This window comes from Antechinus flavipes, chromosome 2 (genome assembly GCF_016432865.1).
Source record: "Antechinus flavipes isolate AdamAnt ecotype Samford, QLD, Australia chromosome 2, AdamAnt_v2, whole genome shotgun sequence".
NCBI lineage: Eukaryota > Metazoa > Chordata > Mammalia > Dasyuromorphia > Dasyuridae > Antechinus > Antechinus flavipes.
In genome coordinates, this window is record NC_067399.1 from 95,169,966 (window position 1) to 95,191,092 (window position 21,127).

A 21,127-nucleotide genomic window follows, 5' to 3' on the forward strand; every position below is an offset into this window, starting at 1 on the left:
ATATTTTTAATTTTAATTAAATTTGACATAAAAATTTGAATTAATAAATTGTATATTTTTCAATTAGAAACTAAGTTTTTTAATTCAAAATTTTACACTGATACATTTTAAAATGTACATTTTAAATTCAAAATTAAAAATTGTAGTATTTAAAAATTAATATTAAATTTTATTTTTAAATTTTAAATGTTTAAATTTAAATTTAAAATTGTAAAATTCTTGAATTCAAATTTTTAGTGATTTTATATTTTAAAATTTCAAAAATTTCAATTTTGAATGGTAACATTTTTTCATTTTTAATGTTTTAAGTAGAAAATTTTAAAATTGACTTCAAATTTTTTAAACTTTAATTTCTAAATTTAAAAATTGAAAATCCTAATTTTATAATTAAAAAAATTGTTAATTAAAAATTTAAATTTAAAATTTTGTGTTTTAATATTAAAATTTTGATTTTAGTATTTTGATTTTTAAAATATAAAATTTTCTCTATATAAAATTAAAATTTAAAATTCGTATAAGTTTCTGAAATTTAAAGTCAAAGTTTTTAATTTAAATGTTAAATTCTTAAACATTACATTTTAAAATTTAAAATTAAATTGTATTCGAGATTTTAATCATCTGATTTTTCTTATGTAGCATGATAATTGTGGATATATATATATAGAAGAATTGCACATGTTTAACATATATTGGATTACTTGCCATCTAGAGGAAAAAGTAGGGGGAAGACAGGGAAAAATTTGGAACATAAGGTTTTGCAAGGGTGAATGTTGAAATTTATCTATGCATATGTTTTGAAAATAACAATCTTTAGTAATAAAAAAGAAAAGAAAAGATTGAACAAATTAGATTTTAAATGTCCAATATTAAAAATGAAAAATATTTAAAATAATTTTAAAATTTAACATTAAAATATGAATGTCAAGAAATTGAAAATTCCTAAATTTTAAAAATTAAATTTTGTATTAATGTTAAGTCAATTTAAATAAACAAAACAGAAATAAATTGCATTAAAATTTTAATTTCCAATTTAAAATCCAAAAATAAAAACTCAAATTTAAGTATTTAGAATTTTAATTTTGAATTGTCTTGTAAATTTTGAAAATTTTAGGTTTTCAATTTAAAATTTTCAAAATTTCAAATTTAAACTCAGTGAGTTTTAGATATTAAAATTAAAAGATACATGTCTGAATCAAATGAATCTGAATTACAGTGTTGTTATGATGAGAAGAAGAATGTTAAAATAGAATAAAGAAGGCTATTGAACAAATATGTGGAAAATAAAGCAATTTTATTTTAATTTTTAAAGTAAATTGCTTTCATCATTTTTACATTTTCAATTTTCAATTTTTTTAATTTTAAAATTTGATCTCCACAATTTCTATTTCAAATGCAAAATTTTACATTCTAAATTTTAAAATTTGAATTTTAACATCTTAATTTAGACTTTTAAAAATTGGAATATTTATATTCTAAACTTTTAAAGTTTATGTTTGTAATTTAAAAATTTTAATTTTAATGTTTAGAATTCTAATTTTGACATTTTATAATTATCTTCAAATAATGGATTATTTGCATCTCAGTCAGCTGTTTGTTTTATGATCAATAGCTGAAATTCCGATATTAAACATAGAAAATCCAAGGGAAGAGAGGCATATGGCAATTTAGTGGCATCTATTTAGAAGGTAAATTACTACAATAACTTAAATTGATGAAAGCATGCTATGATTATTGGTGTCTTCCTCTTTTTCATGGTATCTACATGATTTTGGTCACTGATAGGGCAATCATAGATTTAGAATTAAATGCAAAGAGTTCATTATATTAAACAAAGGGACCTTACAGAAGATGATGTGTAAGATTCTATTCAATTTTAAATCTTATGAAAATAATGCTTTGGAAGCAGTTCACTTTCTCCTATTTCCTCTCTTTTCAAAACTTCCCCTTTTTTCCCTTATTTGCCATCATATCTTGTCTATGTTTTAAGCCTTTTAATGGACTCCTAAAGTGTCAATATTGATAAGAGAATTTAGTATCTTGAGCCCTGTTTTAGGGAAAGGAAAGATATAAAAGGTTAAAAATATGATGATTGGCTACATATTATAGGGTAGGGATGAACATAAATAAAGGAGATTTGGTAACACAAATCTATAAATCCCTTGTAATATATTGTTTTTTATAGTTAGTAATGAATTTGGAAAATAGGAAAAATTCTTCCAGATGGAAAGAAGGAAATACAAATTTAAGCACAATGTCTTTATCTGCACTGGGTTTTGAACTACAATCTTGTTTATATAATGGGCATAGTTAACTTTTTTTTTTTTTTTTTTTTAAAGCTGTAAGCCTTATTTTTGGTCTGCAGCCTTCTTTTCATACTTCATATAAATCACAGTTCTTTAGAACCTGGAATTTTTACACATTTTCACTTTCATAATATTGCCTTGAACATGAACTGTAAAAAAGCCTAACCAAATTGTTTTTACTCCTTCAACTTTGACATTCTTCAAAATCAGAAGATAAAAGGTCTTGACTGAAGCAGAGATTTGTTTTTTTGTGAGCATGCATGGGATGAACATTTAGGTATTCTGAGAACAACACGTTCAAGGTCTCAAGTCTCTTGATCTCCCACCTCATTCAGTGCATTTCAAAAATTCTAGATGATGACTCTTTGGAGTGAAGCTTCCTGTATAATTTGAATTTGAATTTTGTTTCTGACCACAATTTAGGAAGGGGTTCTTCTCCTTGAGACATGGATAAGCAATCAAAATATTCTGAATTGCTTATTTGAGAATAATTTTGTCTTTTACAAGTGGCATAAGACAAACTGTACATTATTTGTATTTTTTTCTATTTGATTTAAAGTCCAGAATTTCAACTTTTTTATCCCATGAGTCTGGTAAGAGACATAGATCTGCTCATTTGAACCCTATGAATAGAAGTGAAACAATTAAAACACAATTTGTCAGAGGAAAAGAAGGAAAGGTTATTGAGATAGGTGCTTGGTTAAATGAGAGAAAATAAATCATGGATCTTAATCTGACATCTATGAACTTTTTTTCCTAATGTTTTTATAAATACATTTCAAAATAATTAATTCCTTTTAAAATTCTATATATTTTATTTCATGTATTTCAAAACAGTGAGAAGAGGTTCAAAGGTTTGGTCAAAATGCCAAAAGGGTCCATCCCTGTCCTAAACCTTTTAGTTTGACACTCAGTGAAGTTCTTTTAGGATGGTATTTAGGAGCCAGACAGGAATCCATCAAGGAAAACATGGGGGTTAGCTGCAGTGGAAAAGGACCAAAGTTAGAATAGGAGTCCAAGGAATGGAGGAATCAGGAGGCTGAAATTCTATTCCTAATTCATCTATTACTTTTGATTAATTACCACTAATATTGAAAGATTGAAATAATTGAAATATATAGTCAAAAGATTAATAAATGGTGAATTAAGAGACTTGGATTCTAGGTAAGAACTCTTCTATTTATTCGTGACGTGCCTTTAGTAAAGTTACTTGAGACTTCACTTTCTCACTTGTCCAAATGGGTTGATTCCTGCTTTTTCCACCTTGCTAGATTGTCAGGAAGGTCAAATAAGACAATACCTTCAAAAGCACTTTGTAAACTATAAAACTCTACGATTGCAAGGTATAATTATTGCCAGCAGAATGCTCAGCTCTTTTCACACATTTATGGTTCTGGATTTTAGGATAAATGGTTGAGAGGGACAAGTGTATAAACAGTTCCACTGTTGTTTTTGGCTATTGGAGGACACTGACCATTCCTTGGGTGGGAGCTGTGGACAGTGGAAGAGGTTTCTGTCCTGTAAATTTGAGCTTGCATTTCACAGAAGCCAAACTTGCTCAGCAGAATGAAGAAATCCCTTCTAAAAGTCTTGGTGAAGATAGCATACAGGAAGGGGTTGGCACAGGAATTAATGGGGTAGAACAGAACTAAAAGAATCTTTGACTTGGAGACAGTGATGAGGGGCATTTTGACCGAAGCTGAGATAGCAAAGAAGGAGATGGGCGCCATGCAGAGGAAGTCAGTGAAAATGAGCATGGCCATGCGCTTGGCAATCTTGGTATCACTAGTAGAAGAGACGATATTTGGGTTCCTCACAGTGAAGTAGATATGGGTATAACAAGTACAGATGATCACAAAGGCCAAAACATTGAGCACAAGGAGGAATATAACATAGAGCTGCGACAAAGGGCTATCGATGTCCATGGGCAGGCAGATGCTCACCTTCATGTAGCTGCTGATGCCAAAAATGGGCAAGAGGGCAACCGTGAAAGCAAAGATCCACCCTATCAACATGATGCTGGCAGCATGGCGGAGTCTCACCTTGCGGTCCAGCTGCATGGCATAGGTGATAGTGTGCCATCTCTCCAAAGTGATGGCTGTCAGTGTGTAGACTGAGAGCTCGCTGGCAAAGACAGTGAAGAAACCTGCAGCATCACAGCCGGCACCAGTTTGCCAGTCAATGGCATAGTTGTGGTACTGACTCTTGGTATGAATGTCCACTGAGGCAATAAGCAGTAGGTAGACCCCAATGCAGAGGTCAGCAAAAGCCAGATTGCACATAAGGAACCGGGGGACAGTGAGTTTGTACTGACTGGTGATCAAGATCACCAGCACCACAGTGTTCCCAGTGATGGAGAGGATACTAATGAACCATATGAGGACTCGGAGGAAGTTGTATCCCATGATGTCTTCACAAGGGTTAAATGCATCGGGTTTAGGAAAGCAAGCAACATCAACCACTTCATTACATAAGTCATAGTCAAATTCAATTTCTGTTATGTCAAAGCCTTTGTTGAGGCTTGATATATACTCTTCTTCCATAGATCTTCTTCTATAACCCCACTCCATAGCCAGATCATTATTATCTTGTCTCACAAAAGATTTGTTGCAAATTGGATGCAACTCAAAACTAAAAAAAAAGAAAAAAGAAAAAAAAATTAGTTTTAATGACCTGATTCCAGATTGCCAAGCACATTATTGCATTTATATGTGATAGAAACATTGTGATTTCTGAGATTTTTTTACCCTCTTTGCCCTTCCTCCACCCTTAGCAGCTTATTGCCTTTAAGGTCAAATTTAAGGGTTATATCTGACTCTCTCTCCCTACCTACTTTCCTATGTCTTCTGTATCCAATAACATAAAATACACATTTTCAATGGCCATTCTCCTTGACTAAAACTCTTTTGTCTCTGCTTCCTGGCTTCTTTGGCTTCTTTCAAGTCTCAGCTAAAGTCTCATGTTCTATAAGAAATCTTTTTCAGTTTTCCCTAGCCTTAGTGCCTTCCCTTTAAGATGATATCGAACTTAGTCTATTTGTACTTAGCTTGTTTGCAAGTTGTCTTCCATTAAACGATGAGCTCCTTGAGAGGACTGTTTTTGTTTTTGCCTTACTTTGCATTCTCATTGCACAGTGCATGATAGATGCTTAATAAATGCTTGTTCTTAATTATATCATTTAGTCAATATATGTTAAAAACAAGAGAACATATCCCTCAAATTAGACAGTCTACCTGGATGACGATCTGAGTATGGAAAAGAGGGCTACAGGGCTCATTATTAAAATAGGTAACTCCTGCCTTCAATTTGGTCAGTTGGTTTGTCTTTGAGTGAGGCTGAGTTGTTCCTGATACTCATCAGTAAATCATTTCTTTACCATTCCTTCTACCCATCTTCTCTCCCACCATCCTGTTAATCACTATCACTTAAGTTCAATCTCATTTTGATTGAGCTAGGTGGCACAGTGGATAGAGTTCCAGTCCTGGAGTCAGGAAAACATCAATTCAAATCTGGTGTCAGACACTATATGAACCTGGACAAGTACTTTAAACTTGTCTGCCTTAGTTTCCTCATGTGTAAAATGAGCTGGAGAAGGAAATAGCAAACCACTCTAGTATCTTTGCTAAGAAAACCCTAAATGGGGTTACGAAAAATTGGGCATAATTGAAATGATGAAATAATAGCAGCAGCAATAATATTTTGTAGGAGAGAAAACTTATACTCAGAAAAGTGAAGTAATAGTAAATGGCAGAGTCTAGACTATTTTTTTTTAAATTTTGTTTACCTAAGAATATAGAACATATTTTTAACACATTATTGAAATGTTTATTTTTTCATTGATTTTTACAAACACACATATGTTACATATATATTTTGGTATGGGATCTGTTATTTCATTGGTGTAAATAGATTATTCTTTTTTTTATGTTTTTATTTTTTCCTCAGGCAGTTGGGGTTAAGTGACTTGTCCAGGGTCACACAGCTAGGAAGTATTAAGTGAATGAGGTCAAATTTGAACTCAGATCTTCATGACTTCAAGGCTGATGCTCTATCCAGTGTGCCACCTAGCTGCCCTAAGTAGGTTATTTTTAATGAGACTATGCTCTCTACCAATATATGTCACCCATTCTATAATTTATAGTAATTTAGAGTTTCATATTGCATATTAATAGAAATATTTTGTAATATGGACATCCTGACTCAATTATAGAATCTTTAGTGCATTTGCAGCCTGAGGATTAATATTAGTATACTGCCGGGTTTTTTTTTAGCCTTTTCATTCCCCTTCCCTACCACCTTGATCTGCCTAGATAAAGAAAATCATGAAAGTTGCTCCTATTAGTAAAACACTTTCTTTAAAGCAATTTTATGTGGTAGGTAATAAACATATTGATTCATTATTGAGTTTCTTCCTTTTATCCTTTATCCCTCCTTTCTTTTGCCTTTCCATTTCTTCTTCCTAGTCTTCCATTCCTTCCTACATCATAACCATGTTTTCCTTCTTCTAAACAGGTGGTATGGGGAAGGAAGTTAGTTTTAGAAGTATAAGAAGGAAAATATATTCTCGTAAAGTGCCTAGGGACTAACTCATATGTAAGGAGGATCTGGCTTATTCAGGATTTCATATTATATTTCTTTCCAGGTTCCCACATTAATTTTCTCTGTCTTGGTCTCCATTTTAATTCAAACGTTCATGAGAATTTGTCAATCTTAAAGAGACATTTTAAGATAGATTTGTATTGAAGCCAAATGAAAAATACTCTAATCAGACAGATGGATGCCAAATATAGAGAATATCAAGATAATCTCTCTATTATGAAGCAGCAGTAAATTTATGATAAAATCTCACATGGAAATTTTATTTGAATACAGTAAGGTAGTTATTAGCAACTAAATATAAGATTCATGATTCACAACTTGTTCTTTAAAGGAGAAACTCTATAATATAAATGCAGCATCTTTATCTATCATGTCCATAATTCAGGTTTCTGGTTCTCTGCTGGCTGCAATGAAGAGTATTGTAGAATAATCTGAAGGCTTTCCCGATAAGAGATTACTCAATCAGAGATAAATGAAAGAGATGCAGAGTTTGCATTTAGTAACTTATTTAATGTTGGTTATATTGGTTGAAATGGCTTCCAGCCAAGTACCTCAGGGTACTTGGACTGGATTGTCAATGAAGTATAGCTTGCTTTGAGCCAAAAGCAGGCCCAGGAGAGAATACTACCTTCTGAAAAGTACAAAGGCAAGTAAACCTTTTCCTCTGCTCAAAGAGAACCATTCTTTGAATCAGGGCAAGTCTTTTTAGAAGCAAGAAAAAGTTTTTCACATCACAACCTGCATTCTCTTAAAGAATGCTAAATAACTGACATGTAGAAAATGGAAAAAAAAGTGAGAAAGAGAATTCCTGCTAAATACAGAAATTAATCAATTTATAAAAGATGTGAAAATTAATTATGGGAATTAAATAACCAGTGCTTAATAGAAGCATAATAGAAAATGAGTCTGTATTTCAATAGTATATGATAAACAGGTGTTAGGGGAATTTAAAGGGAGAGCTCATTTTGGGTTTGGAAGGCTTCATGGAACAAGAGACAACGTGGAATTGGACCAAAGAGGATAAAAAAGTTCCTTGATAAAACCACAGTGCACCTGGTTATAGCTTCTGTTGTTATGATGCATTAAGACCAGAACAGGAGTGTTAGCTAGTGCCATAGTGCATAAAGTACTGACTGGAGTCAGGATGTGTTTAAATCTTGCCTCAGACTAGCTCTGTGACCCTGGGAATGTTGCTTAAGCCTTTTTGCCTCAGTTTACTCATTTGTAAAATGAGCTGAAGAATGACAAACCACTCCAATATCTTTGCAAAGAAAATCCTGAATGGAGCCGTGAAAAATTGTGCCCAACTGAAACAACTAAGCAACAAGAAAACTGGAATCATCCCAGCAACAACAATAAAATGATACATGTTTGCAGTGTTGGCAACATTCCAGGCAATGCTCTGAACATCTCTGAGCCACCTGCTCTTGTGGTGATCTTAATGTCCTTTGAGATTTCTCCTGGGGGGATTTCAGTTTCAGGGACTTGTAGGCTAATTGGTATCTTTCTTGGCCTGGTAGGAATTTCTATTTCTAATAAGAAAAAGGCAGCCCTTCGGCCCGGGTCTGGGCCCTTATGAATTCTAATTGCAGAGAGGAGTTGTGATTGGTCTTGAGTTAATCTCCAAAGTACTGGCTGACTGAGTATGGTCCCTTAATGCATATTAATGGTTCTTTTGGAAAAGAAACCCTTTATCTACAAATCATCTAAGTGGGCCTCAGCCTAGCTCTAAGTGGATCTCATCTTTGCTCTAAGTCATTTTAAAAACACTTCAGGACTTGAGGACATTTCATTCATGGCTGTGCATGAATTTGCCTGGGTGTATAACTCTCTGTATATGGTTTGTTTGGGTATTTGTGTTTGGACTTTGAGTTCTCACAGAAATGATCCTCAGTGGTAATAAACTGAAACCCATAGTGAGCAGTCAAAGATACTGGATTTGGGATTAAAAAGATAAATCTACATCTATATAAATGCAGCATTCTCCAAAGGCTGGGAACCTGAGTGACCTGGCAAAGATTTCAGGAAACTCTTGTTATCTTTTCCCATCTCTGTTCCATTTTTTCTTTTTAAGTTCCTCCTTTCCTTTCCCCTTGACCATTGTCAATCTGGGCTTGTATTCATTGTGAGATATGTGTGTGTGTGTGTGTGTGTGTGTGTGTGTGTGTGTGTGTAACAAGGGGAACAATGAGGAACGCTCAAAAAAGTAGCAAACAAAAGGGAAGATGAGATGACAGATTCCAAGTGGTGAATCAGGAAGAAAAGGTGTTTCCGTGACAGCCTGTATATGCGTTGTTGTAGATGTCCCTAATGGACTGATTGGGTCTATCCATATCCCAGAAATTGCCAAATAAGACTGAATGAAAAATAAGGGCATGACTCACGCTTGCCGTCTCCAGTTTGCAAAGGCACAACAGTGGCTGGGGTAGGTGAGGTTGGCTTCCACTAGCTCAGCAAACTTTTCCAAGTTGGGAAGAGTTTTAAAGTTGTAAGCTGACTTGGCCTTCAGTTTCTTAAGATTTTTCAAGCCATCGCTAGGGAGGGAATGGATCCTGGTTCTGGAAATATCCCTTTAAGCAGAAATTGAGAAGGAGAAGAGCAGGATAAAAGGAAAGATTTTAGAATATCTTGCTTAGAAGATGAAAGATCAGAAATGCTCACAAAATATCTACATAAAGTAAAGGGGGAGTTTTGGACTGGTTCCCTTACATTGGATTATTTTGTACATAATTGTTTTTCTAAAATATTGCTTTCTCATTGCTCCCCATTCAAAACTTTCAGTGACTTCCTATTGCCTTCAGGCTAAAGACTGAACATTTACAAATTAGCCCTATATAATCCATTCAAATTTATTTCTAATTTTTTTCTACTGTAGACTAATACAAACTATGCCAGTCTATCCCAGCTACTATGATTTATTAATAGCATGCAAACTCACCTGATGTAAAGAAGATACCAAAACTATCTTCCTTCTACTCATATCCCCATCCCTCCATCTTGCTATTCCCCAGTATTAGTTCTGAAATTGTTTTATACTTGGGAGGACCAAAGTTTGTAGCCTTTTACAAATGCATCAATCTAGGACCGAGGAAGCCCAGACCAGTTTTAATTAACAATCATAAATAAGCTAGAGTTGATAATATTTCAACAGTGTTCTAGGGTTATGGATACAAATTTAGTCATAACTCTTTCCATGTATTCTACTTTCCCCATTCCCAGAAGGATCCTGAGCCTGACCAGTTTCTGAGCATATTTTGCACATTCTTTTCTCTATGATTTTGTAATGGTCTTGTCATTGCCTAGAGCAGGACTTCTTAAATTTTTTCCAGTCACAACTCCTCTTCATCCAAGAAATTTTTACATGATTTCATCTTGAATCTGAGCCCAGGTGTTTCTGGCAGCATTCACCATGTGTGAATATATACCCAAAGTGTGTATGTTGCATATTCAGAACCAAGGTTGTAATGAAGTCTGGTGACACAGCACAGACAAACAGACACGTGCTGCAAGAAATACCTTGGACTCATTACCCATTGGATTTTGAATTAGTTTTTGGTCATTTCACTGAGAAATCTTTTATTGTTGCCAAATTTTTTACAACTCCCATATGAAGTCATGACCTACACAATTTAAGAAGCATTGGCTTGTTCTGGAAAGATTTACATGAACTGATGCTGAGCAAAACAAGCAGAGCCAGAAATACATTGTACACAATAACAGCAAAAAGATCTACTATGAAAGACTTGGTTCTTCTCAGTAGTTCAGTGATCCAAAGCAGTCTCAATAGAATTTGGACAGAAAATATCATCTGCATCCAGAAAAAAGAACTAAGGAGACTGGTTGTATCAACATGTGCTATGTTCACTTTTTTTTCCTGTTATTTTTTTCTCTCATGGTTTTTCTCTTTTATTCTGATTTTTCTCTCCCAGCATGATACATAAAATAATGTGTATTAAAAATAAATAAATTTACTAGGAAAAAAGAAATTATTTCTCTGTTTTTTATTTCTTCACACTTTATCTTTTTCTTTGGGCCAGCTCTCACTTCCATAGGTCTCACCATCAGGGAGCATCAGAGACAGGGGAGAGAAGACATTCCATTCAACAATTTTTTATTGAGTTCTTACTCTGTGCAATAAAATGAAGTGATATTTGTAGTGATTTATAAACCTTGAAATCAAATAATATGCTATTATATATTATCTATATCTATCTGTATGTATGTATGTATGTATGTATCTAATCTTCTCATTGTTCAGGGAAGACTAGCATCTCTTTCATGGCTGTTCATTCACCTTTGGAGTCATCTGGCATTTATTTCTCATTTGTGACTCCAGGAAACTGTAGCTTGCACAGTGTCCACACTCTAGTGAACCATCTTGGCAGACACCTACTGAGCCACAAAATCCATCCATTAGTGAGTATGGTGTCTACCCCAACTCTGTGAAGACTTCTCTCCCTGAAATGGGCAGATGAGAACAATTTGTTCCAATGGTCTTGAAGGCAATTGAGGTAGATGCAGTGAAGCACTTAGAGCTTGGTCACACAAGATGACCCATTGCATCCTGTGCTATTCCCAGTCATTCTAACTTTTGTCTTGCTGCTGGACTTCATTAAAATCCAGGAAGAGAAAGTGAGGCTGATGACTTTGTGCAACTCTACCTTGCTTATATCCAATTTATGTATGAATTAAGACATTACCTTTTGAGGTCATTGGACCTCTTTGAAAATGAAGGACAAAATAACAATATTTATGATTGAAGGAGGCAAAACCCTGTTCTTTAATCTTATAGGGGTTTTCGAGTTCTATTTTTATTGACATATTTTAATTTTACATCAACTATATTTTTAATTATATGTCACCCTTCTCTCCTATGCAGGGAATTATTCTTGTAACAAAATTTTTTAAAAAAAGAGACAGGAGAAAAAAAAGCTTGAGGAAAACAAATCAATGGATCATTTCTGATAACATATGTGATGTTCTACAAATATTGTACTCCAAATCTTCAGTAAAAAAAGAGATACTTTTTCTCATATTTTATTTGAATTCAAATTGAGTAATTTATATTAATAGCATTTAGGTTTTTTGTTTTGTTTTATTATTTTTATTTCCATTCTGTGCATATAGTTTGTTTTTATTCTACTTAGTCACTTTGTATCAGTTGATGTTTTCCAATACGTCTTTGTATTTTTCATATTCACCTTTTTTATAACATAGCAATATTTATTTATATTCATTTACCACAATATATTATCATGATCTATTTTAACAATCTCCATCTTTCTCACCCTTTTCTTTATAATTACTAGAAGTGCTGCTATTTTAATTTTGTTGTCAACTTTTTCTGTTTTACATTCAATGTAGGCAATTCCTTTGGGGTCTCATCCTTGGTGCACACCAGTCTGACCTAATAGTGTCTTCAAACATTTCTTTGAGTTCCTCTTGAGTTACTTTATATAGTGAATTCTTGACAAGGAGTGCCCTTGTGTCTTCCTCTGCCTTATCTCTTTTGCTCTTTCTAGTTTAATTTCATAGCCAAACACTTTGGAGCTACTGAGTTCCAGAGCCTTTTCCATGTATATATTGGATTCAAATTTCATGTAGCCAAACTGCCTTGTGGCACCAATATGGATATCCATAATGATAAAGTTCTTTTTTGAAAACAAGTCCATGATATCAGGTTTATTTTATTTTATTTTATTTTATTTGCTGTTTTATAGCTCAGAAGCAGTTTTGTTGAAGTTCAGGTTACCAGAGAAGAGATTGAAATTTATAGACACTTCAGCCTCCAGTTTTTGTTTCTTGAATCCTTTCTTTACCCATTTCCTTTTCTCCTCTTTCCTGGTGCTTCTTTCCCAGACACTCCTCTTTTTCTTTCTGTTCTTCCTCCTCCTCTTTTTCTTCCTCATCTCTTTCATCTTCCTCCTCAGATTTCTTGGTTTTCCCAGCTTTTTCCCAGAAGAGGCCTTCATAGCAGCAGGTGTGATATCCATAGTTCCTCCTTAGGATCATCCTCATCTTCTTCATCCTTGTCACTGCCCTCATCTTCCTCATCCTCCTCATCTTTAGAATCTTGTTTATCAAGAGCTGATGCCATCTTTGTGACTATGGGAGGCTCAAGTTTTTCATCCTCCTCCTAATTCACTATCCTTTTCTTTAGATTCACTGTCCTCCTGGGAAATCTTCCTGATTTTTATTCCTTTGCTTGGGAATACTGTTGCTTTTGCCAGGGTGGCAATTGCCTTACCTGGAATGTCTCACTTCTTGCTTGGCACTATGATGGATTTGGCTAGGGTGGCCACATTCTTGGTGGGAGCCACACTACTTGTTTTTTTCCCAAGGGTCATGGCTTGCTTTTTCTATCTTTTGATATGTCCATGATCATATCTTCTATCTCTTTTGGGGAAGGGCCATTTTCTTTGGCTCATCTTGACTTTTAGCAGCTTCCCCTAACTTCATTATGGTGGCAGCATGTGAGTAGGTTATAGTAGGTAGAGATCTACCAGCCAAAGCCCAGCAATGTTGGTGGTGGCGGGTAGTATGAGAAGGAATCTGTCTGCAAGCAGTTCTTTGCTGACTGAAACTTAGATGAAAGACTTCTTCACAATTCTCTTCTATCTCTCATATAATTTATAAGTTCCCTTTTGAGCTCTTCCATGTATTCTTTCTGGGCTTGATAATGCTTCCTGTTTTTTGTTGTTTTGCTCATAGATGTTTTTATATTGTTGTTCTCTTGTGAGTCTGTGTCTTGTTCTTCTCTGTCACTATGATAACTTTGGCCTTTTTCCTTTATTTTAAATTTGAGCCTTGCTCTTGGAGAGGAAGGGACACTGTCTCAGGCTTCTTATGCCAGATGATGCAAGTACTGGCTATTTAACTAGTGATGTACTGATGTCCTGAGGGCATTTGGGACCCTCATGTCTGGTGGTGTGCTGAGAGGACGAGATGGGGAGTGGTTGGCACTGCTGAGGCTGTAGGGGTTGAACAGTTTATCTGTGCTGAGCTGTCCTAATGGTAGTATCTGGCACATGCTGAGAGGTTGGTGGGATGTTTCTGGGTTTCCACAGGGCTATACTGAAAGACATGGCAGTCTGACTGCCAGTAGCTGTCTCTTTGTTGAGGGCTTCGGTGAAGCACGCGGCAGATGTCCAAAACTGGCAACTATCTGTTTGCTTAGGCACTCATAGTTTGGTGTTTATCTGTTTGTCCAGAGCCACACTGAAGCACTTGGATGGGATCCTGTATCTTTGCCTAGGACTATGCTGAAGTACACGAAAATTCTCAGAGTTGGAGTCTGCCCATTCCCCAACCATGCTGAGGTACATAGCCAATATTGGTGTTGGCATTTCCCTGCTACACCACACCGAGGCTTAAGGATTTACCACTGATTTCCTGAGCTGGAGTACACTCATTTCCTATCTCGAACTGTGCTCTCCTTTTACTCAAGTGAGAGAAACCTTTCTTGACAATCTTCCAAATTTCTTGAAATCAAAGATTGTTTTTCCTTCCATCTTTTTATTGGTTCTGTTGTTCCAGGATTTGTTTGGGGGTATTATTTTATGTTTATTTGGAGGTGAATGTGGGAGTTATGATTTGATTTGTGGCTTACTCTGTGATCTTGGCTCCTGGAATTAAACTTATTGGTCCTCAGAATTCTTAAGTGGGTGGTTTGTCTTCTGTGCTCCTAGTTTCCTATATATGAGTCCTCTGCTCCTGGTGTCTAGTCAATCATTCTGTTCTGACCAGTTAAGAGACCCAATTAAGGTTTATGTCCATGTTCTATAATATGAAATTCTCTTTATTCTTCCTGTCCCCTATCAAAACTTCATCTCAGCAAATTGTTATGTTAGGAAAAATTTTTTTTCTCTTTAATTTTCTGCTTATTAAAAAAGAGAGAATAGGAAAAAGAAAGACAAAAAAAGAAAATGCAACAAAACAGAATAATTTTAAAAGAGAACATTGTAATGTGCCCAGCAGAACATCAGGTAGGTTTCAAAATATATAACAGTAAATTTCTACTCAAGAAAGAATATATAATATAGAAAAATCATATTCATGAATTTCTGTCTTTTCTTTGCTTCCTTGTAGGTTGTTATTTTGTTCTCTACTGCACATTTTTTTGTTTATTTTATTCTTTTCCTTCCCTCCACCTCTCCAAGCAGGTTATAGTTAAGCACAGATATATTTAATAGATATATATCACACACACACACATATATACAAACACCCACCCCTTATATATATACATGGACACACACACGCACACATACGTACATTCATACTTATTCACAGATCCACACACATATATAGATACCTATGTTCACTCCTGTCACTTGTTGTAATGTTTGTGTATATCTCTTCTTTTCTATTTCTGTTCATTGTTCTACTTTAATTTTGCTCCTTAACTTGTCTTGCTATTACTTAACCTCCCTCCACCCATGGATCCCTCCTTTGTCAACTTCCCCCTCCCCCTTTGCTTCCCCCTTGTCCCATTCCTCCTTCCTTATTTCTTTATAGATTTTGGAGGATGTTATATCCTTTATGATATATATGTATATAAAATATATGTATATATAGATATATAGTATTGCCTATTTAATACATTTCTGATGTGAGTAGGTTTTCAGAATTAGGAGTTCTTCTCTTCCCTCTAATAACTCTGTGTTTATTCTTTCCTTGTATCTCATTTGTATAAATCTCTCTTTTGAGCTACCCAATTACTAATGTCAATCTTAAATTTCTGGTATACATTTCCATGTAAAAAACAAATGGTTAGTTCATATTAAGCTCCTTGAAATTAATCTTGGATATTGGTTCTTATGGGTTAAATTTTCTATTGAATTCAGATTTGGTTGAAAGTTCTAAAAATCTGCAAGTTCATTGAATGTCCTTTTTTTTCATTCAATATTATAGATAATTTTGCTGGCTATGATATTTTCGGTTCCAGGCTTAATTCTTTTGACTGCCAGTGTATATGATTCCAAGATCTGCAGTCTTTTCTTATAGCTGAGAAAAAATTCTATACAATTCTAATTGTAACTCCAGCACATTGGATTTTTTTTCTTGTTTGTTGCAAACTTTTCTCTTTGATTTAGGATTTTCAAAGTTTGGCAATAATATTCCTATGTGATTTCCACAAAGGATTTCTTTGAAGTGGTGATTTATGTTTTTTTTTCCTATTTCTACTTTCCCTTTGTGTTCTATCATAACAGGACCATTCTCTTGAATTATTTCTTGTATTATTGGGTCTAGGTAATTTTTTTTTTCAACAGAGATGGTATAATCTGTGCTTGAAAAGTTTGCTTCCTTTGATGTTTTGTTATTTTTATTTGCTGGGCACTTTGAATTGGTCCAATCAGAGATTTTTTCATTTCCCACTCTGGAGTTGTAATAAACTTAATGCCTTCCACTAGCCATTATTCAGTCACTTCAATTGTGTCCGAGTCTTCATGATCCCCTTGATATTTTCTTGGCAAAGAAACTGAAGTGGTTTTTCATTTTTTTCCAGTTCATTTTTATAGATGATGAAATGAGGTAAACAGGGTTGAGTTGTTTGGGGTCACACAGCTAGTAAGTATCTGAGGCTAAATTTGAACTCATGAAGAGGGGTCTTTCTGATTCCAAGCCCAATATATTATATCCTTTGCCACTTAGCTGCAAATTTGCCATAGTATCCTGATTTAGAATACTACATTTGCAATTAGAAAATCTGGGGTTCAAATCCCACACTAGCTGTACAAGACAATTTCATCTCTCTCACTCCACAGTTTCATTTTCTGTAAAATGAGAAGAGTGGCCGTGGTGGCTTTAAGACTACCTTCTAGGTCTCAGTTTGTGACTAGTTACTGGTGTTTACTTCATGGCTGCAACTCATAGCCCTCCATACTTACTTATTCTATCATTCTTTTCTCTCCTTCCACAAATCTTCCATATAGTATCTACCTTATATACTACATCCATTGTTAGGGATTGTTGAAAATATTTCTTCAAATGTAGAATGAGAAGAATTCTATTTGCACTATCCATATCATAGGATTGCTGCTAGGAAAGGTATAAACTACAAAAGGATATATACATGTGAGCTATTATTATTCTCTGCATTCTTTCTGAGCCTTTCATATATTCCACCTGTAGTGTGAATCCTTAAGCTATTTGAGATAAATCATGTAAACTGCCTTGCCAACTTTATTGTACTATATAAGTGTGAGCTATTATTATTATTGTTATTTTCTATACATATATAATTCCCTAACCCATCAGCAGATAAGATTTTTATTGAGGAGAGCTACCCTGTGTGTTAAAGTCTTTCCTTATTTAGATTAGACTTCTCTAGTTTCTTTAACTAATACTCAAGTGCAGTGATTTCTGGCAATTTCACCATTCTGAATGCTCTTCTCTGAATAACATCAAGCTTATTAATGCTCTTCTAAAATATAGCACCTGCATCTCCCCCTCCCCCACATCCTTTTATCCTGAGAAAGAGTAATCAACATTTGCTGCCTCCATTTCATCTCCAATACATCTTGAGCTCTTAACTTTTGCAATCTGCCTGCTTGAACTTAACACTCTATTGAAACTAATCTCCCAAAGGTCACTAAGACTTCTTAATCACAAAATCTGATTGATTTTTTTTCTGTTTTCATCCTCTTTGAAATTTTTGCAGTTTTGTTACACTGCTGATCATACATTCCTTCTAGATACTCTCCTCATTTGACATCTCAACACTGCTTTCTTTTGCATCCCTTCCTATTTGTCTATGATTTAATCATTTAATAAAAGGACCAAATATGTCAATGGATGCAATAACTTTAAAATAATTTAAAAAATAATTTTACCATAAATTACTATAACTTTTATCTGTAGAAAATATTACTCGGATATAAATAATCACTTGCAGGTATTACATTTTTTCTTTGAGATAAATATTTCATCTTAATATTTTTAGTATATATTAATACACTGAATCAAATACTGTAGCTTAGTTTGTCGATGTAGTCTTAAATTCTGGTCCTTCTAGTATGCCACATTAAGAACCGAGGATAAAAAAAATTGAACAATTAATGTATTTAAGGAGATTTTGTTCTACCTGGGATAAACATGTTGACAAATCATGCATAGACAAAATATACAAAAGAAGAAATTTTCTTGTAGAGAGGGCCATCAGCTAGAGAGATGAGGAAAAACTTTATGTAAAAAGGGTTTCAAAGGAAACAGGACTCTAGGAAACAGAAGAGGAGAGCAGAACATTTCAGACACGGGAGGCAGCCCACTGTAAAGGTGGAAAGATGGGAATTGGAGTGTCCTATTTAAAGAATAGCAAGGGCACATTCAGGGAGTATTGTTTAATGAGCCTGGAAAATTAAATTGGCCCTAAATTGGGAAGATATTTAAAAGTCAAGCAGAGGAATTTATATTTTATCCTAGAGGCAATATTTGAGTTAAATATGTAAAAGAATAACATGGTCATTCAATCACTTCAGGAAATTTTTTTGGCAATGCTGTAGACTTCATTGGAGAAGGAATGGATTTGATACAATGAGACTAATTTTCCAGCTATTTAAATAGATTAGGTGATGATTGATAAGGGCCTAGATTAAGTTGGTAGCCATATGGATAGAGAGAAGAGGATGGCTACAAAATATGGTGACAAGGAAGAAATGACGAAAGAAGGCAAATGATTAGCTATGTGGCATGAGTGATAGTGAGAAGTTAAGGATGATACTGTGACTACAAGGATAATAGTATCCTTGATGGTACCTTGAAGAGATAGGTGGATTTTGGGAGTAAAAATAATCAGGTATGTTTTGGACATGCTGAATTTGAAATTCCTATGAGACATCCAGTTTGAAATATCCAGTAAACATAATTGAATCTCTGGGAACACTGAGATCATCCAATGAATTAATGAGGGGAGAAAAGGAGAGGGAGTGAGTGAGAGATACAGACAGATTGACAGACAGAGACAGACAGACAGAGAAAGAGAGAGTGGGAGAAATGGGATCGATTAGGAAATATTATATAGAGATGATGAATTGGAAAACAGTACTGAGGAGAGGTCAGACTTCATCCTTTCCTTTCCTTTTTCCCCTTCCCTTCTTCCCTTCCTCCCTTTTCTCCTTCCTTTCCTTCCATCTTCTCGTTTTCCCCTTTCCCCTTTCCTCTTTCTCCTTTCCCCTCTTTCTCACTTTTCGCCTTTTCTTCACTTTTCTCCCCTTACCCCCATTTCCCCTCTCCTCCCTTTTTTCTTTCTTCCTCTTTTCTCTTCTTTCCTCTTTCCCCTTTCCTCCTTTCCCCTTTCCTTTCCTCTTTCTTTTCCATTTTACTTTCCTCTTTCTTTTCCATTTTCCTTTCCTCTTTCCTTCCTTCCTTCTCCCTTCTCTCCTTTCTTTCCTTTGAAAGTGGAGGGCAGTCTAGAATTATAAGGCCTGATTTTGAAAGGAAGAATATGAGGTAAGAAGTTAGGTCTTAGTAAATACTGAGGGGTGGATATATCAATGGATCAGTCAAAAGTTATTAATCACCTACTATATTCCAGGCACTGTATTAAGTGTTGATGATACAAATACAAAGACAGTCCTTACCTTCCAGGGGCTTACTAATGAGGGAAGACTACAAAATGTGCTGAGAATTAAAATATATATTTGGGAAGGGTAAAACATAGTGAGAGCCTCATTTCTAATTAAGAGATTTTAAAGTTTTGAACTATTGAAATAAAAAAACTCATTGATTATGGTGAGATCAAAACATCGACTATTCTTATGTGTGACAAAGCTTGATGTCAAGGAAGATGAGAAAACTGAGCTATTGTGAGAATATTTGTTTGAGGTAATATCAACATATATTCCAACTATGTAGACAAGAGTTCAAATAGAGAAAGAGCCTGTGAGACAGATTCTCCTTTTTCTAAGACTTTGCTAGTTCATTATTTTCATCTGGAGGCATGTGGATGGCCCAAATTCTTCCTTTCCTCTTCCTCTCAAATGGATTAAAAGAAGGCAATTGGGACTTTTCGGGGAAGATGAGATTATATGTTTCATTCTAGTAAGCATCATCTTCCAGAGACTAATTCAGAGGATGCCAGTGATTAAATACAACCCAGACACTAAGGGCTATTGATGTTTAGAGGATGACAAGTGAGGGACATAGGAAACAGCACTAGACAAGTATCTCCTTATCTCTGAATTCTCTTCTCTAGATCAAAGGAGTAATGTAAAAGCACAGAGATAGTGATGAGTATGATTTATCCATTGCATAGTGTGTAGATCATTCTGAGTATTGTAAAAGATGTTGAACTATGGAGAAAAAGAGTCAATTGATAGGGCGGAGCTGGATTGGGCTTTAAAATCTAGGACGTCTAGGCTTTGTTAGGCAATGGAAAGCTTTTCAAGATTTTTGAGCAGGCCAATGATGATAAAATCAATTTTTTAGGGAGATTAATTTGTCAAATTTGATTTGAGGAAGAGGAAGGAAACCAGGGACATGGAAGACATATAGAGCCCCTATTGTAGTAACATGGGTTTGAAGTGATAATTTTTTTTTTCAATATTTGACCTGTATATTTGTGAATTAAGAAGCTCTTTCTTGCTCTCTGTGGCAAGACAAAGATGAGTAAAACTGGTTTCTTGTTTAGAATAGGTTTATTTGGAGAGAAAAATTATGAAAAATAATAACTAAAATGGTAACATTGACTGAACATAACTTAGACATAAACTTAACATAGGAAAAACAATAACAAAAATATGAAATGAAAATTACAGGTAAAATTATAACTAGTATTTATATAATGCTTTATGATTTGCAAAGACTTGATAAATATCATTTTATTTTATCCTCACAACAACCCTAGTTGATAGGTTTTATTCCCCAGTTTATAGAAGAGGAAATTAGCAGAGGTAATTGACTTGTCTAGGTTTATTCAACTAATAAATGTCTGAGGTAGTATTTAAACTCAGTTTGTCTTCCAAATTCAATTCTAAATTCACTGACCAACTAGCTTTGCAGGTAGAGACCATTTACTGTAAAACTTCTAGTGTTTATAGTGTTTGTATGTTCAATAGAATAGAAGACTGTGGAAAAGGTAAGACTACATTATGGACTATGGGAGTAATAGATTTCACATATATAAAACGGCATTCTATGGCAGGGGAACAATTGAAGTCATGGTGAGAGTATAATTATGGTGTATGCAGAAAATAAGGAATAGATTAGACTGGGTGCAAGTCTGA

At 34.5% G+C, this 21,127-nt stretch overlaps 1 protein-coding gene across 1 annotated transcript in view; it reads right to left on the reverse strand.

Annotated features, from left to right (window-relative positions):
• Nucleotides 1-1,584: 1,584 nt before the first annotated feature.
• The window catches only part of FSHR (follicle stimulating hormone receptor), a 248,305-nt gene continuing 228,762 nt past the window's right edge, over nt 1,585-21,127 (reverse strand). The window contains exons 9-10 of the mRNA XM_051975245.1: nt 9,287-9,472; nt 1,585-4,934 (exon numbers count right to left, since the gene is read on the reverse strand). Coding sequence (XP_051831205.1) covers nt 3,704-4,934; nt 9,287-9,472 — 1,417 coding nt within the window. The 3' untranslated portion in view covers nt 1,585-3,703. The remainder of the gene's footprint in view (nt 4,935-9,286; nt 9,473-21,127) is intronic.